Source organism: Pelophylax lessonae (assembly GCF_965119305.1).
Source record: "Pelophylax lessonae genome assembly, chromosome: 9".
Taxonomy (NCBI): domain Eukaryota; kingdom Metazoa; phylum Chordata; class Amphibia; order Anura; family Ranidae; genus Pelophylax; species Pelophylax lessonae.
The window spans coordinates 256,797,811-256,819,341 of record NC_138776.1 but is presented as its reverse complement, the minus strand read 5'-3'; the positions used below and the strand labels follow the sequence as shown (position 1 = coordinate 256,819,341).

Sequence of the window (21,531 nt, the reverse complement as noted above, 5' to 3'; positions counted from 1 at the left end):
CAGTAAGCTCTGTGTTTTATTAATAGAGTTGTGAGTGATGTCATGTGACCTCCCAGAATCCTCCTCACCCCTCCGGCCAGGTCTGTGTTTTGTTATTAGAGGTAAGATTGATGTCATGTTATCTCCCAGAATCCTCCTCACCTCTCTGGTCAAGTCAGTGTTTTATTAATAGACATGAGTGATGTCATGTGACCTCCCAGAATCCTCCTCACCCCTCCGGCCAGGTCTGTGTTTTGTTATTAGAGATAAGAATGATGTCATGTTATCTCCCAGAATCCTCCTCACCTCTCCGGTCAGGTCTGTGTTTTATTAATAGAGATAAGAGTGATGTCATGTGACCTCCCAGAATCCTCCTCACCTCTCCGGTCAGCAGGTAGATGATCTCCAGAGTAAGGTCTACTATCCTCTCTGTCATGTGACTCTGGTCATCTTCCATCGTGCCACTAGGACCTCTTTCCTCTGCAGATGGATAGAAGTAAGGAATAAGTAAGATTGGGAATGGTTACATGAATGTTATGAGGGAACTTTGATGGAAGTCTTTTTCCAGTGGTGTGGGATGGGGAAGTGCTGAATCTCGCCATTTTTAGATATGAACTTTGTCGAAATAAAACTATATTGATTATTAGGTTTTAGTAACATTTATCAATTCACATATAAACACATAAAAGTTTCATGAGTGCAAAAGATATCCAAAACTGGCAATTTCCAGGGAATTTTCCTGCAAACTGGACAACTAGGAATCGGGTATTATAAATGGGAAATATCTGCTCTTCCATGCGGTACTTGTCTTATAAACAAATCCACGCATGATCATGGATAATCATGGATTTTATAATTGTTTTTAGTTTCTTTGGTTCTTCAAGTATATCCACATGAATATTACCCAATAGTATTCCCGTCTTATAAACTAAAACTAGAGTACAGGCTGTAAAAAGAACACCATTACCTGCTGCCAGCAACTTCAATGTCCACTTTCTACTTCCTGTCATGTTACCTTATAACCCGGAACTTCATTTTCCACAGAGTTACTACTTCCTGTTTTTTGGTGCTTCCCTTCCTGTCTCTGCTTGGGCAGGCTACAAAAAAATGGCGGCAGCTGATGAATGAATCACATTAATAATTTGGTGTTATAGCTCCCTGTTCCTGATTTTTTTTCCAGATTTGTTCCTAAAGATAGCTTTAAAAAGCTGCCAAAATGCAAATATTTTTTCACATCTCCCTTTTGCACTATTTAGACCAGGGTTCCTCCCGAATTTGCTAGGGATTCCTTGAGCAATGAGCAATTTCTACCTTTCAGAAATATTAATTTTTGGTTTGATTTTCCCATTTGGCTCGAAAACTTAGGTTAGAAGATTTACTGCTCTTAGGACTCCAACTCTACAGTCTAAAGCAGGATTTCTCAGCGAGGGTTTAATGGAACCGTAAGGTTCCTCCAGAGTTTGCTAGGGATTCCTTTAGCAATGAGCAATTTCTACCTTTCAGAAATATTAATTTTGGTTTGACTTTTCCATTTGGCTCGCAATCTTAGGTTAGAAGATTTAATGCTCTTAGGACTCCAACTCTACAGTCTAAAGCAGGATTTCTCAGCGAGGGTTTAATGGAACCGTAAGGTTCCTCCAGAGTTTGCTAGGGATTCCTTGAGCAATGAGCAATTTCTACCTTTCAGAAATATTAATTTTGGTTTGACTTTCCCATTTGGCTCGAAAACTTAGGTTAGAAGATTTGCTGCTCTTAGGACTCCAACTCTACAGTCTAAAGCAGGATTTCTCAGCGAGGGTTTAATGGAACCCAAAACAGAGCGAAAAAAAACAAAAAAAGAGCGACAATTCTGAAAAAAAAAAAAAAACAATATTTGTCACTTTCTGCTATATAACATTCCCAATAAAATAAAAAAAAATCATAATTTTTGGCCAATTTGTATTCTGCTACAAAGTTTTGGTAAAAAAATCCCAATAAGTGTATATTGATTGGTTTGTGCAAATGTGTCTACAAACTAGGGGAAAGATTTATGTCATATTTTCTTACTAGTAATGGCGGCAATCTGCGATTTTTAGCGAGATTGCGGCGGACAGATCGAACCCCCTAACTGACATTTTTGACACTTTTGGGGGGACCAGTGACATTACTACAGTAATCAGTGCGAAAAATATGCACTGTTACTGTAATAATGACACTGGCAGGGAAGGGGTTAACCCAAGGGCGATCAAAGGGTTAAGTGTGAGCCTAGGGGGTGTTTTCTAACTATGAGGGGGATGGGCTTGGGGAATCAACACAGAGATCTGTGATCCTATATAGGAGGATCACAGGGCGCCCTGTGTTCGTTCCAGAGAGAGCAACGGTCTGCTGTGTTTACAACAGCAGACCGTCGTTCTCTCTCCACTGGGAGCGATCGCGGGTGCTTGGCAGCAATCGCGGACGCCGGCCCAGTGGATCGGCTTCCCCGCTGTCTAATGGGGGCGTGCACGCTCCCAGGAGCGCTCCCGCAAACTGATGTATTGATACATCGGTTCACGCGGTTGAGCCAGCCTGCCGCAGTATATCTGCGGCTGGCAGTCGGCAAGTGGTTAAAGTGTATTTTTTCCCCCCAAAAAAATTGCATTTGTAAACCTGCTTGGCAAATACCCCGTGCCATAAAAAAAATTGCAACACCCATCATTTTATTATCCAGGGCCTCTGCAAAAATAAAAATAAAAATGTTTGGGGGTTGTAAGTCATTTTCCAGCAAAAAAAAAAAAAGATTTTTACATGTAGGAGATAAGTGTCAAAATTGGCCTGGGTGTAAAGTGGTTAAAGCACTTGCGCAAGGTGAATCAAGTTCTGAAAAAAGGACTTGTTTGGGGTACTTGAGGAATGAGGTTGGAAACCACTGAAATAGAATGTAGATATTTTAAGAAGTCAAAATTAATTCTAAAAATGTTTAAATATTTTATTTAGCCTAAATAACCAGTAAAAAAAAAAAAAAAAAAGTTTATTATAATTTTATCATTCCCGATTTTTTTTTTTAGTTACTTTAAAGTAGTGGTTGTCGAGAAGAGATATCTCAAAAGAAAAGAGGAAAAACACGTTAAAACTTTTTTTTTTTTATAGAAAACTTTTTGTACACTTGTAGTGCTAAATAAATATTCGTTACATACAATAATGTTCTAGTTTTCTGTTGTTCCTCTCAGATATTCTGCAACAAGTTTATAAGCCAAATGCGGTCTTCCTGTGTTGACATAAATATCTAACAAATGTAAAAGTAGGAGCAGTAAGGCCATGTGGTAGCTGTGTAAGTGGAAGGTTCTTAATTATAACATATTAATTTACATTCCATGTTCTCAGTGGTTTACTTCAGTTACAGCTTATAGATGTCGTCAATGTACCTGCACTTTGTTTTTTAATAAATTAACTGCCCTTTCCTGTACTTTTAAGATCATTTCCATATCCTTGTTCCTTCTCTAAAGTTGGTTGGAATTATTTTAAAATCGCAGACGTTTCAGTGGAAAACATTTTCTAGCTGAAGACATGTCCTCTGAAATCCCCAGCTTTCAAAAATTCTCAGTTCTAAACATATTTTTGGCATCAGCAAAGTGCAGTATGTTCTCCTGCGTGATATCTTTGGTGGGCCAGAAGATCGGATTTCTGGGTAAAATACTGGCCACACTGAGAACAAGGAAATGGCTCCTCCCCTCGGTGAATGTTCTGGTGTACCACAAAGTCCTCATGGGTAAATAGTTTCCCACACTCTGAGCAGATTACAGTCTTTTTATCTCGATGAGTCCTTTGGTGACGGATCAGGTTGGACTTATGGTTGTAACTTTTATCACACTCAAGACAATGAAAAGGCTTTTCTCCTGTATGAGTTCTTTGATGATCGATCAGACTCGATTTACGTGAGAATTTTTTCCCGCAGTCCGAACATGTAAGAGGCTTCTCGCCGGTATGAAGCATCTGATGGCGAAGAAGATGGGGCTTCTGGCTGAAGCACTTACCACAATCTGAACATGAGAATGGCTTTTCTCCCTTGTGCAGTTTCTGGTGTTTGACAAGAACCGACTGATAGGTGAAACACTTCCCGCACTCTAGACACCGAAAAGGTTTCTCTCCAGTGTGAACTCTCTCGTGTTTTATAAATTCAGATCGTCTAAAAAAACATTTCCCGCAGTCAGGACATTTAAAGGGTTTTTTGGCTGATGTGAGGGGCGGCTGATTCTCCATCATGACGTCCTTGTAGAGGTCCTTATGTCCTTCTAAATACTCCCACTCCTCCATGGAGAAATAGACAGTGACATCCTGACACCTTATAGGAACCTGAGGCACACAAAATGACAATGTCACCATTCATTAACCATTCGGTTAATGTGCCAAAATTTCCAGCACCACTCACCTCTCCTGTCAGCAGCTCAGTGATCTTCTTGGAGACTTCTAGAATCTTTCGCTTGTTTCTCAAGGATTTTAGAGAAGCAGGTGGAGACACGTTGATGGTCACGTGGTCACCAGATTTCGTAAGAGGAAAGCTCTGCATAGAAAGAGCAAAACTGAGGTCAGGTGACCCTCCCAGAATCCTCATCACCTCTCCAGTCATCTTTGTGTTTTATAAATAAAGACTAATGTCATGGGCCGTTCCAGAATTCTCCTCACCTCTCCGGTCAGGTCTGTGCTTTATTAACAGAGATAAGAATGAAGTCATGTGACCTCCCAGAATCCTCCTCGCCTCTCCAGTCAGCTATGTGTTTTATTTCTAGAGAAAAGGGTGATGTCATGTGACCTCCCAGAATCTTTCTTACCTCTCCGGTCAGATCTGTGTTTTAATAATAGAGATAAGAGTGATGTCCTGTGAGCTCCCAGAATCCTCCTCACCTCTCCGGTCAGGTCTGTGTTTTATTACTAGAGATAAGAGTGATGTCATGTGACCTCCCAGAATCCTCCTCACCTCTCCGGTCAGGTCTGTGTTTTATTACTAGAGAAAAGAGTGATGTCATGTGATCTCCCAGAATCCTCTCAACCTCCCCAGTCGGATCTGTGTTTTATTATTAGAGATAATAGTGCTATCATGTGACCTCCCAGAATCCTCCTCACCTCTCCGGTCAGGTCTGTGTTTTGTTAATAAAAAAAGATTGTCATGTGACCTCCCGGAATCCTCCTCACCTCTCCGGTCAGCAAACAGATAATCTCCAGCGTGAGGTCTAATATCCTCTCAGTCATGTGACTCTGTTCCTCCTCCATCATGCCCCTAGATGTCCTCTGAAGATGGATAGAAGTAAGGAATAAGTAAGATCGGACATTGTTCCATGAATGTTATCGGGGAATTCTGATGATATGTGGAGCATTATTGTTGTACGATATCATTTGTGGACAGTATCAGGTTCTATGAAGGCAATATTGTGGAACATTGGACGTTTAGGGTGGGGGACTTAGAATGGTCACCTGAGAACTTTATGGTTGTCTTTTTGAGTAAATGTGGATGGGGTAATTACTACATTTCATAATTATTGGATGCAAACTTTGCCCAAATTCCACCATATTGATTTTTTTTTCAGCAGCAGAAAAGTATCACAAGAATGCATGTCTATAGCTTTTAATAACATTTACAGATGGATATTTTAAAGTCCCATCAGATCGAAAGATACCTAAAGCAGCAATTTCTGGGGAATATTCCTACAATCTGGGGCAATCTCAGATTTCATTTTTTTTTTTTCGGGTTCTTGATCCTACAACTATTTCCACATTAAGAAAAACCAAAAGTATTCCTGTATTATAAAATAAAACTACAGTACAGGGTGTTAAAAAAACACCATTACCTGCTGCCAGCAACTTCAATGTCCGCTTTCTACTTCCTCTTTTGTCTCCCCTAACCCGGAACTTCCTATTCTATTAGCTACTACTTCCTGTCCTGCACTTCCTGTCTGTGTTTTTTCTTTTTTACAATGGACAGGCTACAACAAAATGAAGCAGATAGCTAAAGTGTGATATATAATATATAGCATTATAGCTTATTTTAAAATGTTGCTAAGAATGCAAACCATTTTTGTTTTTTTTTTACCACCTGTCATATGCTGTATTTTTTAGGCATCAAGCCCTTTAAGGTGTTAGTTCACTTTTTTAGAGGAAAAAAATTAAAAGGTGAACTAACACCGTACAACCTCCCAACTCCATGATTTTTTTCTGAAAAGGTTAACTAACGCGTTAAAGTTGAACTCTAGGCAAAACTTTGGATAGAGCAAGGGAGAGTTATAACCCATGTCAGTTTTTTTTTTTTTTTTTCGCCATCTGTGTCCCATTGCGGAGATTTCCCTTCACTATCTGTCCTATAGCCAAACAGAAAGTGAAAGGCAATCCCTACAAATGAAAGGAATTTATTGAGAACCCCCAGGTCACCAGAACTAGTGTCCCCATTGGAAGAATTCTGCACTTTTCTGGGGACAACCCAACATTTTTGGATTTTCTTTTACTTTCACTTTCAATTATAATGGTAAAGAGGACAAATACAGGGGGTGGATCTCCTTAACCGGGGCACAGACCGCAATAAAAACTGACAGGTGTTCTCATCCATCTCCACTTTATTCAAAACTAAAAAAAAAGTTTTGCCTTTAGTTATACTTTAAGCATAGTTTCCAAGTGACCCAGATCCTGAAGGACAATCCTAGAAAATCCCAGGGTCCAGGACACATGGCACTTTGCAGAGTGGCAACACGGTGTTGATTGCTGGAATGTGAAACATTATCTCCTACTTGATAATCACATTAAAGTCGCGGCATCATCAGCAGCATAAAAACAAGGCAGGAGCGTGCGTCCAGGTAAATAACCACTTAATACCAATTTTTATTCTGGCTCCTGCTAACACCAATAATTTGGGGCTTATTTTCCTTCAACTGACACCATCAGTGGGGTTTATTTTACCTCTCAGACGCCAATGACGGGACATAATTTACTCCCACTGACACTAACTATGGGGCATCATTTACTCCCACTGCCTTTATTGTACTCCCAGGCTCTATTTTGTCTAAAACATAACACAGAATAGAGGGAAAGAATGTAAAACCCCTTCATTAGACCTTATGGGGTTCAGCTATAGATGGCACCATTCTTGTTTCCAGACTCATTGTCGTACCACTCCCATCCATTAGTCTGGTAAAGCGCCCCACTACGAGACCATCTTCTTTCTTATTGTCAGACTTGCTTGTCCCAAAAAACAGACCTCCTTTTAGACAGAGAGAATCAAAGACAGGCAGGGATGCAGCTCCTAAGACAAAGCTAGGACCTAGAACTTCTATAGGGCCAGGAGACCCCAAGGGGATAGAAGTAGGTCTGCTAGAGTGAGTGATGCCAAATGAATGTAGACGGATGGCAAATGAAGGTCAACGTAAGGAGCTGAAGTGAGTGCTGTTGGCAGGGGTTTATTCTGTATTGTTGAAGGAGCACTCTCTGCATCTAAATGCTTGAAGATTGAACTTCCTTATGCCCCGTACACGCGTCGATAATTGGCCGTGAATTTTCGGCCAATGTCCGATCGGCCGATTAGTATGATGCTTCCGACTCCGACTTTTCGGCCAAAAAAAAATCTGGTGTGCAGGCTATAAAATTTTTGTTGGCCGTCAACACAACGGCCGGTTTTCCGTCAGTCAGTACAGATTTCGGCAGACAAAAATCTGATGAGCAAGACTGGGCATGCTCAGAGAAGAAAAAACACACGGAAAGTAAACCAGCACATGACATCACTTCAGAAGTAGATTTTTGTTGGGCGAGAAAGTTCGTGTGCAGTCTAGGCACATTCCAACCAACAAAACACCACTCTGGACAAAAGTCGGCCGATAATCATTGCGTGTGTACGAGGCATTAGACTCTGCAACAATTAACAAATATCCCTATTTATAAAAGTGGGTGCACACCTTCCATCCCTACCTTTCAAGTGGCTGGAGAACCAGGTCTTGGGTGTTTACTCCAGGAGTAGGGGAAGGAAATGTACCCAACCTTTCTAAAAAACTTCTTAAACCAAAACAAGTGAACACTCTGGCCTCCAGTTATATCCTTGATGACAATATCAAGGGTAGGTCTGAGAAGAAGAATCTATCGAAGGCCTGGTAGGTCAAGTGCTTCTTAAATACAGTCTCCACTTTCCAGCTCTTTAACCAGAGGGTTCTGCATGTTTTAATAGATACACGGGAGAATGCCAGGATGATTTCAGCAAGCCATTACAGCTGAAGCGCAAAGCTCCATACATCAGCCCTATATACTCAGACAGGTAAGGATCCACTACTGCAAAAGAGAGGTCCTTTTCAAGGTGTTTAGACCATTCTGCCATGGCTTATACGTTAGGGTCACATCCAGTATAGGACAAAGAGCAGGGCCTGCCAAAGAGAACTGGATTTATAAGAGGGATTCTAACTTTCGGATAGCAAAGCCTTTACAAGTGAAGATACCCTCTACTGACCTAGTGGTTACCCTGTTAAGCTGAGGCACTGGAAGATTCACAGTGGATAAGAACTACTATTTTGCCAAATTCTGCCTTCTGCATCCTCCTGTATATCTCTGGATTTGCTAATCATTTGAACATGCAAGGCAGTTTTAAATGGATTTAACTTAATCTTATGTCATTTTTATTGTGCTTAGTTTATTTGTCTAAGTCTGTGACAAGTTTACTTTAAAAGGAAGGGTCCTGACCTCTAATAACGATTGTTGACATTTTATAAATTAGGGTAATTTTTTGAATTTTGTTCCTTTAAAAATCCTCAGCTCTTTCATGAAACAAAGTAACTATTTGTGTAACCTGACAATCTCAGACCATGTCAAAGACATGAGTCAGGGCCCCTGGTCCTAAAACGTCACATCCCTTACTCCACAACTCAAACCAACCATTTCACATTCCTTCCCTCCAACAAAACATTTCACATGGCTTCACTCTAACCAACCATTTCACACTCCTTTGACTCCAACCAACCATTTCCCACCTCTTTGACTTCAACCAACCATTTCCCACTCCTACCCTCCAACCAACCATTTCCTACTCCTACCCTCTAACCAACCATTTCACACTCCTTCGACTCCAACCAACCATTTCACACCTCTTCGACTTCAACCTTCCATTTCCCACTCCTACTTTCCAACCTACCATTTCATCCTCCTTCTTTCCAACCAACCAGTTATCAGTCTTTCACTCCAACCAACCATTTCACATGCCTTCACTCCAACCAACCATTTCACACTCCTTTGACTCCAACCAAACATTTCCCACCTCTTCGACTTCAACCAACCATTTCACACTCCTGCCCTCTAACCATTCATGTCACACTCCTTTGACTCTAATTAACCATTTCACACTCCTTCCCTCCAACTAACAATTTCCCACCCCTTTGACTTCAACCTACAATTTTACACTCCTACCCTCCAACCATGTCACATTCCTTTGACTTCAACCAATCATTTCACACTCCTTCTCCCCAACCATCCATTTCAAACGCCTTCACTCCAACCAACCATTTGCACTCCTTCGACTCCAACCAACCATTTCACATTCCTACCCACCCCATTAACCATGTCATACTCCTTTGACTCCAACCAACCCATTTTTCGCTCCTTCTCTCCAACCAACCATTTTTACGATCCTTCGACTCCAACCAACCATTTCATACTCCTTTGACTCCAACCAACCATTTCACACTCTTTTGAGGCTCCAACCAACCATTTCACACTGCTGCAAGACTCCAACCAACCATTTCATGCTCCTTCAAGACTCCAACCAACCGTTAGTCCATAATTGACAATCTACCACACCTAAAAGGCCTAACATTTAAAGCCCATTGTCTGAACTTACCCCACAACTCCTGGTTTCATGTGAATAGAGCTCGCCAACTCAGACCTGATTGCTAGCACAGCACCAACAGGGAATGGGGGAATTTACCCAAAATAAACAGTGGATGCCTCTTTGACATGCAGGTCTGATTGTGGGGGCCTTCTCTGCTTTTGGCTACTACTCTACATGGTAATGCAGTGACCACACATAACACTTATCCAAAAACTATCTACCACGAATGAGGGGACATTTGAACTTGGTAAAGAAAGGCTCTCTAGATCAATGCCCAGCCACCAATATAACTTCTTTGGCCCCTGTTTCCATGTCACTGAGTCTACTATAGCTAGAATCGATTCCCATTAAAGACCATTATGTGTTTTCGCTGTACTCTTCCCTGCATGTTTTACAACTGGATGTTAAACCTCTTTTCATTCAAGCTTAAGAGGACACCTCATGTCTTTTGTGGTGATATTGTTATTACCTCACTGTTGCACAGATGATGTTACCTACCATAGGAAAAACATATTTGGCTTCGGCTCCAAGGTGACTGAGCTGCAAATGAGTCAATTTTAGCGGGTGTCCTTTTCATACCAATTATGCCGACATTTCACAAGGATGGGTCACTCATATTGTTCATGAATACATTTTATGGTGAGTGGAAATATCCTTATATTACACAAAACCCAAAATCCTGGCCTAGGCTCTATGTGAAAGCTCCATCTGCAACAACAGATCAATATTTCCAACAGAAAAAATATTTTTGGTCCCCATGCTGAAACATACTGTATAACTGTGCTCTCCAAACTGTGACCCAGGGGCCGGATTCAGCCCTTTGGTTGCCTTTAACTGGCTCTTAGAGCACCATCTCCTCCCACTGATACAAGGCACCATTCCTTCCACTGACACCAACAATAGGACACTATCCTCCCATTGATACCAATGATGGGGCACTATTCCTCCCACTGATACCAGCAATGGGGCACTATTCCTCCCACTAATACCAATATTGGGGCTCTATTCCTCCCACTAATACCAATGATGGGACACTATTCTTCCCACTGACACCACGATAGGACATTATTCCTCCCACTAATACCAATGATAGGGCACTATTCCTCCCATTAATACCAACAATGGGGCACTATACCTTCACTCCAACACCAGCAATAGGACACTATTCCTCCTACTAATACTAATAATGGGGCATTATTACTCCCACTGATGCCACAGTCCTTCCCCCTCAAAATCTGAAGGACCGTGAACTGGCACTTTGTTTAGAAAGTTTGGAGACCCATGCTGTATACTGTATAAATAATGAATAAATATATGGTGTAGACATTGTGGTGAACCATAAAAATGAATTCTAAAATAATTGAAATGTTTAATTCAGCCTAAATAACCAGTGAAAAACATTTTTTATCATTGCAATTTACAAGTATCTAGTCAGGGGCATTAGCAAAAATAGCCGATATTGAGCAAAGAACATACACTATATTACAAAAAGTATTGGTACGTCTGCCTTTACACGCACATAAACTTTAATGGCATCCCAGTCTTAGTCTGTAGGGTTCAAAATTGAGTTGGCCCACCCTTTGCAGCTATAACAGTTTTAACTCTTCTGGGAAGGCTGTCCACAAGGTTTAGGAGTGTGTCTATGGGAATGTTTGATCATTCTTCCAGAAGTACATTTGTGAGGTCAGGCACTGATGTTGGAGAAGAAGGCCAGGCTCACAGTCTCCGCTCTAATTCATCCCAAAGGTGTTCTATCAGGTTGATGGCAGGACTCTGTGCAGGTCAGTCAAGTTCCTCCACACCAAACTCGCTCATCCAAGTCTTTATGGACCTTGCTTTGTGCACTGATGAGTGGTCATGTTGGAACAGGAAGAGGCCAGACCCAAACTGTTCCCACAAAGTTGGGAGCATGAAATTGTCCAAAATATCTTGGTATGCTGACACCTTAAGAGTTCCCTTCACTGGAACTAAGGCGCAAAGCCCAACCCCTGAAATACAACCACACGCCATAACCCCCCCCCCCCCCCCTTCCACCAAATGATTTGGAGGATGGCCAAATACCTTTGGCAATATAGTGTGGATGAGTGAGTATTGGGGTGGAGGAACTTGACTGGCCTGCTCAGAGTCCTGACCTCAACCTGATAGAACACCTTTGGAATGAATTGGAGTAGAGACTGTGAGCCAGGCCTTCTCTGCGTTTCTGAAAGAATGGTCAAACATTCCCATAGACACACTCCTAAACCTTGTGGACAGCCTTTTCAGAAGAGTTGAAGCTGGTAAAGCTGTAAAGGGTAGGCCAACTCAACATTGAACCCTTTGGACTAAGACTGGGATGCCATTAAAGTTCATGTGCGTGTAAAGGCAGGTGTCCCAATACTTTTGGTAAAATTGTGTATATGTATAGAGAAACAATAAGAGGCAGAACACAAATTTACAAGGCTCCTATAAACATGTGGCGCTATATAAATATTCTATACATACAGTACATACAATATTCTACAATACAATGCAACTTTTTCTGCTGTATCTTCCAGATATTTGGGAAAAGGACAAAGTTCATAAAAGCCATATAAAGTCCTCCCATTGCAGTGCTGGTATAAATATCTAAAACAAGTAAAATTAGGTGCAGCAATACTGTGTAGGTGGATGGTCTTTAGTCATAAAATGTGTCATCGATATACCTACACTATATTTGCTAATAAATTAGCTGCCGTTACATTTCCATATCCTCTTTCCTATTCTGATGTTGGTTGAATTTTTATTTCCACCATTGAGAATTATAAATGTCTCATTGGATGAGGTTTCAGTGGAAAACCCTCTCTGGATGAAGATCTTCAGCTTCCAAAAGGTCACAAAAACATTTGTTTGGTGTCAGGAAAGTCCAGTGTGTTCTCCAGCATGACGTCTTTGATGGGCAAGAAGATCGGATTTCTGGGTAAAACACTGGCCACACTGATAACAAGGAAATGGCTCCTCCCCTCGGTGAATGCTCTGGTGTATCACAAAGGCCTTATGGGTGAAATATTTCCCACACTCTGAGCAGATGACAGTCTTTTCATCTCGATGAGTCCTTTGGTGACGGATCAGGTTGGACTTCTGGGTGAAACTTTTATCGCACTCAGAACAAGGGAAAGGCTTTTCTCCCGTGTGAGTCCTTTGATGGTCAATCAGACTCGACTTACGTGAGAAGCTTTTTCCGCAGTCTGGACATGTAAGAGGCTTCTCGCCGGTGTGAAGCATCTGATGGCGACGTACATGGGCCTTCTGGGTGAAACGCTTGCCGCATTCCAAGCAGGAGAAAGGCTTTTCTCCCGTGTGGAGTTTCTGGTGTTTCACAAGAACTGACTGATTGGTGTAACATTTCCCACACTCCAGACACCGAAATGGTTTCTCTCCAGTGTGAACTCTCTCATGCTTGATAAATTCTGATTGTTTAGAAAAACACTTTCCACAGTTAGGACATTTAAAGCGTTTTTTACCTGTATGAACATTCTGGTGGGCAGATTGACCATTTTCAGAAGATTCCTCTGGAATGGAGGGATCTGGCGACCTCTGCACACTTTGAAGTCCTAGATCATCATTGTGGGTAAGAGAATGTTCTCCAGGGAAATCCCTTATGAAGTCCTTACTTTCTGTACTACAGTCTCCATGTTTCCTCAGGGTTATTTTGCTGTTACCTCTGTCTGCTAAACATAAAATATATCTTAGAAATAATCAGAGTTTTTTACTTACCATAAAATCTGTTTCTTGGAGTCCATTTGAGGGACACAGGAATTCAGAGACTGTCATTTTATACCGCTGCCTACAAGAGAACCAGACACTGGCAAGCAAAATAATTGTAGCCCAATCCTGTATAATCCCTCCTACTACATTTTATACCAAGATCATGATCATAAACACAGGGGAGGTGAGATCTGTATCCCTCAATTAACTCCAATAAATGGTTTAAAATCATGAAAATACAGAAATAAAAACAATAGTGAATGTATCACTAAACAGCCGGTTCCAGAACTCAGACGGCCACTTCCAGGTTTTGGGATGCGTGATGACACCACCCTGCGCGTTTCGTCTCATATGACGTCTTCCAGGTCGTGGAATAGAAATTCAGAGGATTTTCAGATATCCAAACAGCTGAGTTACAGCAAAAAGAGATTAACAGACCTCCAGAAAAGAACTGGGGACCGCCTGCGGCTCAAAGTTCTGCCTGAAGGACCTTACATCTGAAGCTGAAATCAGATAAAGCCTGAAAATCCACCTGATAAAATGTGATAAATGTGTGAACAGAAGACCAGGGGGCAGGCTTGCAAATCTGGGAAACAGTTGCTTGGTGCTGAAAAGACCAAGAATCGTTCACAGATCTACTAGAGTGCACCCTGACAGGACAGGGAGGCACTTAATCCTTAAAGTGGTTGTAAAGGCATTTTTTTATTAAAACAAAAAACATATACCTACCTGCTCTGTCCAATGGTATGGCACAGAATGGTCCTGTACCTGCTCTTCTGGAGCCCCCCATCAGTGCTCTCTGCTCCTTCTTCTGCCGAGTACCCCCTCTGCAATCCGTGTGCTGAGGGGGGACCCGTGAGCTGGGCTGTGTGTGCCTATAAACACACAGTGCAGCTCAGCAACACCTCCCTGCTCCCTCCTCACAGGGTTTGACTGACAGCAGCAGGAGCCAATGGCTCCCGCTGCTCCCCTTCCTCCTCCTTTAATTCATGGAATGCATATGTTTTACACTTCAAAAGAGCTGTTCTCACGACTCTCAAACCAGCGCTTAGGCCTGTGCAGAGCTGTAAACAGCTAACCGAGTCCTGGCAGGGTGTCTGGTTCTGCTGTCCATGCTTATCGTAAAACTAAGACCAAATCCATTAAGGATACATAGCATGCCATTAAGGATACCCAGAACTAATGGGGATCGTAAAAGGCAATCAGAGAGCTCTGCCCAATTCAAAACTTAACAAATTCACACACGATTCATAAACTCAGACAGGAATATGAAACATTAATAATAAGTATATATTTGAATGAGGAATGTTGTATTGAACGAATTAAGGTCATACTAGACCACACTAGCACATATAGAAGGGAAGATAGCTGTCATCTGTCAGAGCTGTGACAGGTCTATCTAAGCTAACCTGTGTTTAGTATCCCCGGAGGCGACATTCAATGCTGAACCATAATCTATCAGTTTCAAGAATGCAACCGGTACATATTGGAAGATATGAATAGTAGTATAAAACTGTGTGTAAGGGAGGGACCTGATATTACCATAAACCCAGGACAGCCCATGGACACTCAGTTTTATTGGCCAGGGGCATCTGGCAACACCCCTTCGATCCCAGAGAAAAAGGGAGATGCCTAAACAGTTGTGAGTTCTCTTTTACTAATAAATCAGGAACATCTGTCAAGTTTGAGAACTGATAACACCTGGCTCATCGAATGAACTCTGATAACACCCAGGACATTGATTGCAAGTATGGTCCTTAATTCTACCTTTTTTTTTTTGTTGCTGAATTATGTCTCTATTTCTTTGAAACACCTTTTTTCTGTAAATATTTTATTTGCACCAATTTTTTACCTTTCCATTATTAAAGCCTTCTTTTGAAAAATGTTAACCTTGTCCCTAAGCTCTTAGGGGCAAAAATCATAAATGGTATTGCTAAAATTACGAGTTTCCCCAAAGCGGGTGGTGGCAGTGAAAGGGTTAATTGCTTAATTAATGCAAAATTTTTAGACTTATGAACCACTTTAAAACCATAAGCCTGAATGATGGTCTGTTTGAACCAACGAGGGATGATGGAACTCGAGGCAAGTTCACGCTTAGGGGGATCATAAAAAATGACGAGAAAGTCCTTCTAATGGAAGTGGTGGCTGTAAGGTCAACTTCCACAGCCAAAACTATATCCATGCAATGGAGAGAGATCTCCTTCTGATAAACTGGAGCCAGACAAAGAGGTGAAGGAAGAATGTCCTGACTGAGGTGAAAGGCTAAAATTATCTTAGGAAGAAGGAAGTTCTGGGTCTCAACACCACCTTAGGTTGCAGTATAACCCAACAGTCTCTGAAATCAAGTTCCCCTCAATGGGCAAGAAAGAATTAAGTTTTTGAATCCTTCATTTTCATCCATAAACATCTTTTTGCCACAATGCATACATTATAAAGCCTTTTGCTATGGTTCCAGAAGCCCTAATTTTTCTATACTTCAAAGCCTGTAGTCAGGTGCAGTCTAATTTCTCCACTGCAGGCGGCACTGTTCTACAGCAGCTCCATGGTGGGAGAGGAAGCCAAGAGGAGCATGGTTCCTCAGTGGTTTCCTGGGTCACCTGGGAAGCTATTCAAGTTACTCTAGCAGCCATCTTGTGTCAGGCAGAGCCTATTTAAGGCCCCTTGACCCCCCCACATGAAAACTGAACTATGACAGTAAAGTGAGATGCAGTAATTCAGTGAAACATGCATTAGCCCTAGAACCAGAGCTATATTTTATTGAAGGCCAACTCCGCTCTCCATCACTCTGCCTGTATTTAGCTCAATTTAATTTACCTATGTCAGCCTGTGTAGATATTTCATCTTCCTCCAATTTTATTGCTCTCAAACCCTCCTTCTTTTTCTTTTCAGCATGCTGTTGACCATACAATGCATTTTGCTCCTCTTCATCGATAAATTCAACTTTAATAGTAATCAGATCTTTATCCTAAATCCCAAAAAAAATAAAAAAATAATACTATTTTGAATGTAAGATTAATAAAATATATAATTAAAGGATCCAATTAGTTTCTTTAGAGATCATACAGTGTAGAGCCACTTTAGTATTTGTTGAGGTCCCTCAGTCCCACCTACCTGATGATGGTGAGCGATAGTGCGATCTTCCTGTGTGGAATCCCGGGAATACAGAGGACGGGGACATCTCTCTGGTGGGTTCCATCCACTGGATCTATCTGTAGGAAACACACACTGACTGAATACATTGTTTCTATGTGTTTATCAGATGATGGGGAATCTAGGCGGTCCCTCCATACTGCTCTCTCCTTTACCATAAAGTCTCCTCTTACCCGGTGATGTGAGGGGCGGCTGATTCTCCATCATGACGTCCTTGTAGAGATCCTTGTGTCCTTCTATATACTCCCACTCCTCCATGGAGAAATAGACAGTGACATCCTGACACCTTATAGGAACCTGACACACACAATGATACAGTCACCATCCAGACACATCCCTTGTCTGTTACTGGATAATGTCCCAGATTTCCTGGCACCGCTCACCTCTCCTGTCAGCAACTCAGTGATCTTTCTGGTGACTTCTAGAATCTTCTGCTCAGGTATCAGGGAGTGAGGTGGAAGTACCTTGATGGCCACATGGTCACCAGATATCACTGGTGGATAACTCTGTATAAATACAAAGAAAATATGTTTTGTGATGTTACCAGAGCCCTCCAGTCAAGTCTGTGTTTTATTAATAGAGATAAGAGTGTTGTCATGTGACCTCCCAGAATCCTCCCCACCTCTCCAGTTATGTCCGTTGTTCCGTGAAAAAACCATACCCGTGAGAAAACCATACCCTCGTCACTTCCGGAAGGTATGGATTTCTCACGGTACATAAACTTGCCGCGGTTAGAAGAAAACAGCTCCTCTGCAACATGAATCATCTCCGCTCCTTCCCCTCTCACTTCCCTGCTCTTGGCTAATAAATATAAAAGCGCATCACGGAGACGAGATCTCCGTCATATCGATTCCATACACCCGCCGCCGCTTTTATATTTACTAGCCGACATCAGGGAGGTGACCGTGATAGCAGAGGAGATGATTAATGTTGCTGCCGAACTGTTTTTATGTACCCGCCGCAAGTATCTGATTATACACACTTCCGTTATGATTTCCTACCCTCCGAGCATGCGCACTTCTAATCTTCACAGCTGTTCCATGCTGTTTTCGGGGCTCTGAGCATGCGCACTGCTGTGCTGCTCAGCTGTTTCACACAGGAAGTGACGAGGGTATGGTTTCTTCACGGGGTATGGTTTTTTAACGTTACACCGTGTTTTATAGATAGAAATAAAAATGATGCCATGTGACCTCCCAGAATGCTCCTCACCTCTCAGGTCAGGTCTGTGTTTTATCAATAGAGATAAGGGCAATGTCATGTAACTTTGCAGAGTCCCACTCACCTCTCTGGTAAGGTCTGTGTTTTATTAATAGAGATAAGAGCGATGTCATGTGACCTCCCAGAATCCTCCTCACCTCTCCGATCAGCTCTGTGTTTTATTAATAGAGATAAGAGTGATGTCATGTGACCTCCCAGAATCCTCCTCACCTCTCCGGTCAGGTCTGTGTTTTATTATTAGAGATAAGAGTGATGTCATGGGACCTCCCAGAATCCTCCTCACCTCTCCGGTCAGCAGGTAGATGATCTCCAGGGTGAGATTCAATAGAATCTCATGCAGATTAACCTTGACATTATCCATCATCGCTGAGGCTATCATGTGATCTTCGTGGTATTTTTTCTATTCAGAAGTAGAGTGTCATGGAAATGAAACAAATGACAGTTGTTGGTACTGAAGACAGACTACAGTCTGCATTTACAAATATCTTTGAAATTGCAGGAAAATGGACTTTAAAGGTGCCATAAGCAACTATTTCATAAAAATATTAAATTTTGTTTTACTCCAACATTAAAAATATATAACTACGATATTAAAAGCAAGCAAGGAATATTGTATACACATTTTTATGCTCCTAACTAGACATGTTTGACCAATCGGTTTCTTCGGGAGCTGTAAATCATTATGTGTATTGTCACAACATCGATATTCAAGAGTTTAATTAAACAGCCTTTTTCAATAAGTCACTAAAATTCACGAATAGAAGGAGCCAGAGCCCGATCAGTACTAGTAGTCCATACAGGGAGCAAATGGAAACCAGGATAATCTCTCTATCAACTTGAATTGATCCAAGAGTATTAATATTCAATTGATTGGTGAGAACATCATGGGGGAAAGGTGAGGACTTTAAGTAAACTTGATCATTTTACAAGGTTTAGGGTCCATTTACCTGACCATCAAGGCAACCCCAATATTGGGCAAAAAAGTCCCCAAGTCTTAAATAATGCCTCCACAGTGGTCCCCCAGCTCCCTGCAAAATACATACTATAACACACATATATATATATATATAAACTGACATGTATATATATATATATTTGATATATGATAAATATACAAATTATGTGAAATGCTCTTCACTAAGTTGAAATTCAATAGAAAACATACAATAAACACAATACACACCTACAATAAAATAGTTACCTGCTGCCAGTAACATTGATGTCTTCTTTACTCCGTCCCAGTTCACCTTTCACCCAGAAGCTGATAAAGGATAAAACATGTGACTTCCTGTCTCTGGACCGCACAAACAGGAAGTGACTTCTGAGACGCACAGAAAGGAAATTCTGGGGGGGAATCAGGAAGAAGAAAGGGGGAGGGGGGAGGATTATGCTATAATTGAAGCAGGCAATAATTTAATATAACTTCATATTACATACTTTAAATCTACAAATATTAGTTACATAGTTTGATTGAAAAAAGTCCATCTAGTTCCACCAGTGTTATATTGCTTATTATATTAAGACACGCCGAAAATGTTTATTTCGTTTCAGATGCATCCATTCATTGAAGAATTTCGTTTTGTCACATTTGTTACGTTGACCCGATTCTTTTTCGGACTTCGCTTCGTATCTTCGGCATTCATTTCGTATATTCGTGGATTCGAAAAATTTAGCAGTTTTTCTGGAAGATTGCTATATATTCGATATATTATCGAATCGGACGGATTAGATATGTTCAGGTGCTAATCTAACCCACCAAGAGAAATGACATGAGCTGATTGAACAGTATTGACTGACATCGTGTGCATCCGAATTAATTAAATTGAAAAAATTCAGATCCATTTATTATCTGAATTTCTAAATTTCAAACGAATTTTAAAATTTAATTCTGTTCCCTATGGGTCCGAACTACTATCACATGATGTGACGTCATCCAAATGAAACAAATGCATTTGTTAATTTCGGTATAAATGTTTTTGGATTTGTTGATATTCTATATTATGTCCATTTGGAGAATCGTATACATCTGAATCTTCGAAAATGATATTTTCGGCCCGAAAAACAAATCGAAACGAAACGCACATGTCTTATTATATTATTATATGCTTGTAGTTACTATATCCAACTGATTTAATATTACTTAAATTATGAATATAGACAATTTTTTTTTCATATTGGATAGAATAAGGGAGGGTCATAACCCCTCTATTGCCATCTTTGTTTCATTGAGGATATTTCCCTTCACTTCCTGTCCCATACCCAAAATAGGAATTGAGACATCCCTGCAAATGAGGGGATTCCCTTGGGGACCCCCAGGTCACCCAATCTAGTATCCCCATTGGAAGATTTCTCCTCTATTACTTTTCTGGGGACAACCCAAAATTTGTGATTTTCTTTTACTTTCACTTTTAATGATAATATTAAACAGGACAAATAGAGAGGGTGAATCTCCCCAACGGGGACACAGACAGCAATAAAAACTGACAGGGGTTCTAACTCATCTCCACTCTGTCCAAAACTAAAAAAGTTTTGCCTTTAGTTCTTTTTTTTTTTTTTTTATCAAATACTTTTTATTACATTTACTTTTCTTTTTAATAAATAATAATAAAAAAATTTAATAAATACAATTATTTTAAATAGTTGTACTTAAATATATGACAGAATTAGCCTGACCCTGGCAAAGGGAGTACAGGGATGACTACTATCTGTAGGAGTTGATACACCAGGCCCTAGGGCTGCTGTGGAGACACATAATAATGGACCTTTGTCCCAAACATATAATTTTTTTGTGTAAAATAATTCTGAACATTCTACTTAATGTATTGCATTTTGTGTGTTTACTTGTGTATCCTGTGCACACTGCAAAACTAGGTTTCAATCTCCCCCGTGACCTCCTTCCTAAACACGCCATCATTACTTTCATCGTTACGGTCTCAACCACCACATGGCACACAGTTGGATGGATTTTCGATTCAGGGACATTATCCATTGGAGTTCTCTTCTTTCCCTTCAGGAACTGCAAGCTACTTTTAACTTTCCTTCTAAATCTGTATTGAGCTACCTTCAAGATAAACATTATTCTCACTCCATCCCAAAACCCTGCAGATCTCCAGACTATCAACCTTTGAGGAACTTGAAGGCCTTGAAGGCCCTTTTGAAAACACTTGGTAACAGACATCTACAGTCACATAAATACCCTGTTCATTGATCCAGTACCTTAGCACAAGTATATGCGTATATGGGAAAGTTCTCTAGGACAGGAACTGGAATTAGAAGAGGAAATATGAAGTAGTGGCAATACAACCTCCATATAGACCCTCTATAAAGACAACTAATACACAATTTTTTAGGTACCACACTCCTTAACGTCTTTACACGGCTATTCTAGCAAGTCCCTTTAACTGCTGGAGATGCAATACCCATAAAGGCACTGAGTACCAAAAATCCTGGGAATACCCTACAACAGTGGTTCCCAACCTTTTTGGCACCAGGGACTGGTTTCAAGGCTGCCAATTTTTCCAGGGACTGGGGGTGGGAGTCAGTCCTTAGCTCCCATTCAAATCACAACCCCCCTTTACAGCACAGTCCCCACTTTAGATCAGTCTTTACAATACCCCTTTACATCACAGTTCCCCCTTTAAAGCAGTCCCGCAGTGTCC

The 21,531-nt window shown here is 41.0% G+C and overlaps 3 protein-coding genes across 3 annotated transcripts in view; 1 reads left to right on the top strand and 2 right to left on the bottom strand.

The window, feature by feature from the left end:
* Nucleotides 1–21,531, top strand: part of LOC309564399 (uncharacterized protein) — a 252,084-nt gene that overhangs the window by 168,919 nt on the left and 61,634 nt on the right. The window lies entirely within an intron of this gene.
* LOC309562827 (uncharacterized protein) lies at nucleotides 3,545–19,104 on the bottom strand. The gene is made up of 4 exons (XM_082267141.1): nucleotides 19,060–19,104; nucleotides 18,156–18,272; nucleotides 17,038–17,160; nucleotides 3,545–4,290 (listed from the first exon to the last, which is right to left on the bottom strand). The coding sequence occupies exons 1-4, from the start codon at nucleotides 19,087–19,089 to the stop codon at nucleotides 3,562–3,564; spliced, it is 999 nt and encodes a 332-aa protein (XP_082123267.1). The 5' UTR covers nucleotides 19,090–19,104; the 3' UTR covers nucleotides 3,545–3,561.
* On the bottom strand, nucleotides 12,643–16,927 carry LOC309562988 (uncharacterized protein). Its single transcript, XM_082267314.1, has 4 exons — nucleotides 16,828–16,927; nucleotides 16,616–16,713; nucleotides 16,319–16,469; nucleotides 12,643–13,467 (listed from the first exon to the last, which is right to left on the bottom strand). The coding sequence occupies exons 1-4, from the start codon at nucleotides 16,910–16,912 to the stop codon at nucleotides 12,653–12,655; spliced, it is 1,149 nt and encodes a 382-aa protein (XP_082123440.1). The 5' UTR covers nucleotides 16,913–16,927; the 3' UTR covers nucleotides 12,643–12,652.

Excerpts from the sequence above, each read along its gene's own strand:
- LOC309562988 (XM_082267314.1), bottom strand. The coding sequence starts at position 16,912 with ATGGAGGAGTGGGAGTATATAGAAGGACACAAGGATCTCTACAAGGAC. Across the intron at positions 16,714-16,827 it reads GCCGCCCCTCACATCACCGG|ATAGATCCAGTGGATGGAAC; the intron begins GTAAGAGGAGAC and ends TGTTTCCTACAG. Across the intron at positions 16,470-16,615 it reads CTATCGCTCACCATCATCAG|GATAAAGATCTGATTACTAT; the intron begins GTAGGTGGGACT and ends TTTGGGATTTAG.
- LOC309562827 (XM_082267141.1), bottom strand. The coding sequence starts at position 19,089 with ATGTTACTGGCAGCAGGTAACTATTTTATT. Across the intron at positions 18,273-19,059 it reads CAGCAGGTAACTATTTTATT|AAAAAATACCACGAAGATCA; the intron begins GTAGGTGTGTAT and ends ACTTCTGAATAG. Across the intron at positions 4,291-17,037 it reads CTGAGTTGCTGACAGGAGAG|GTTCCTATAAGGTGTCAGGA; the intron begins GTGAGCGGTGCC and ends TGTGTGCCTCAG.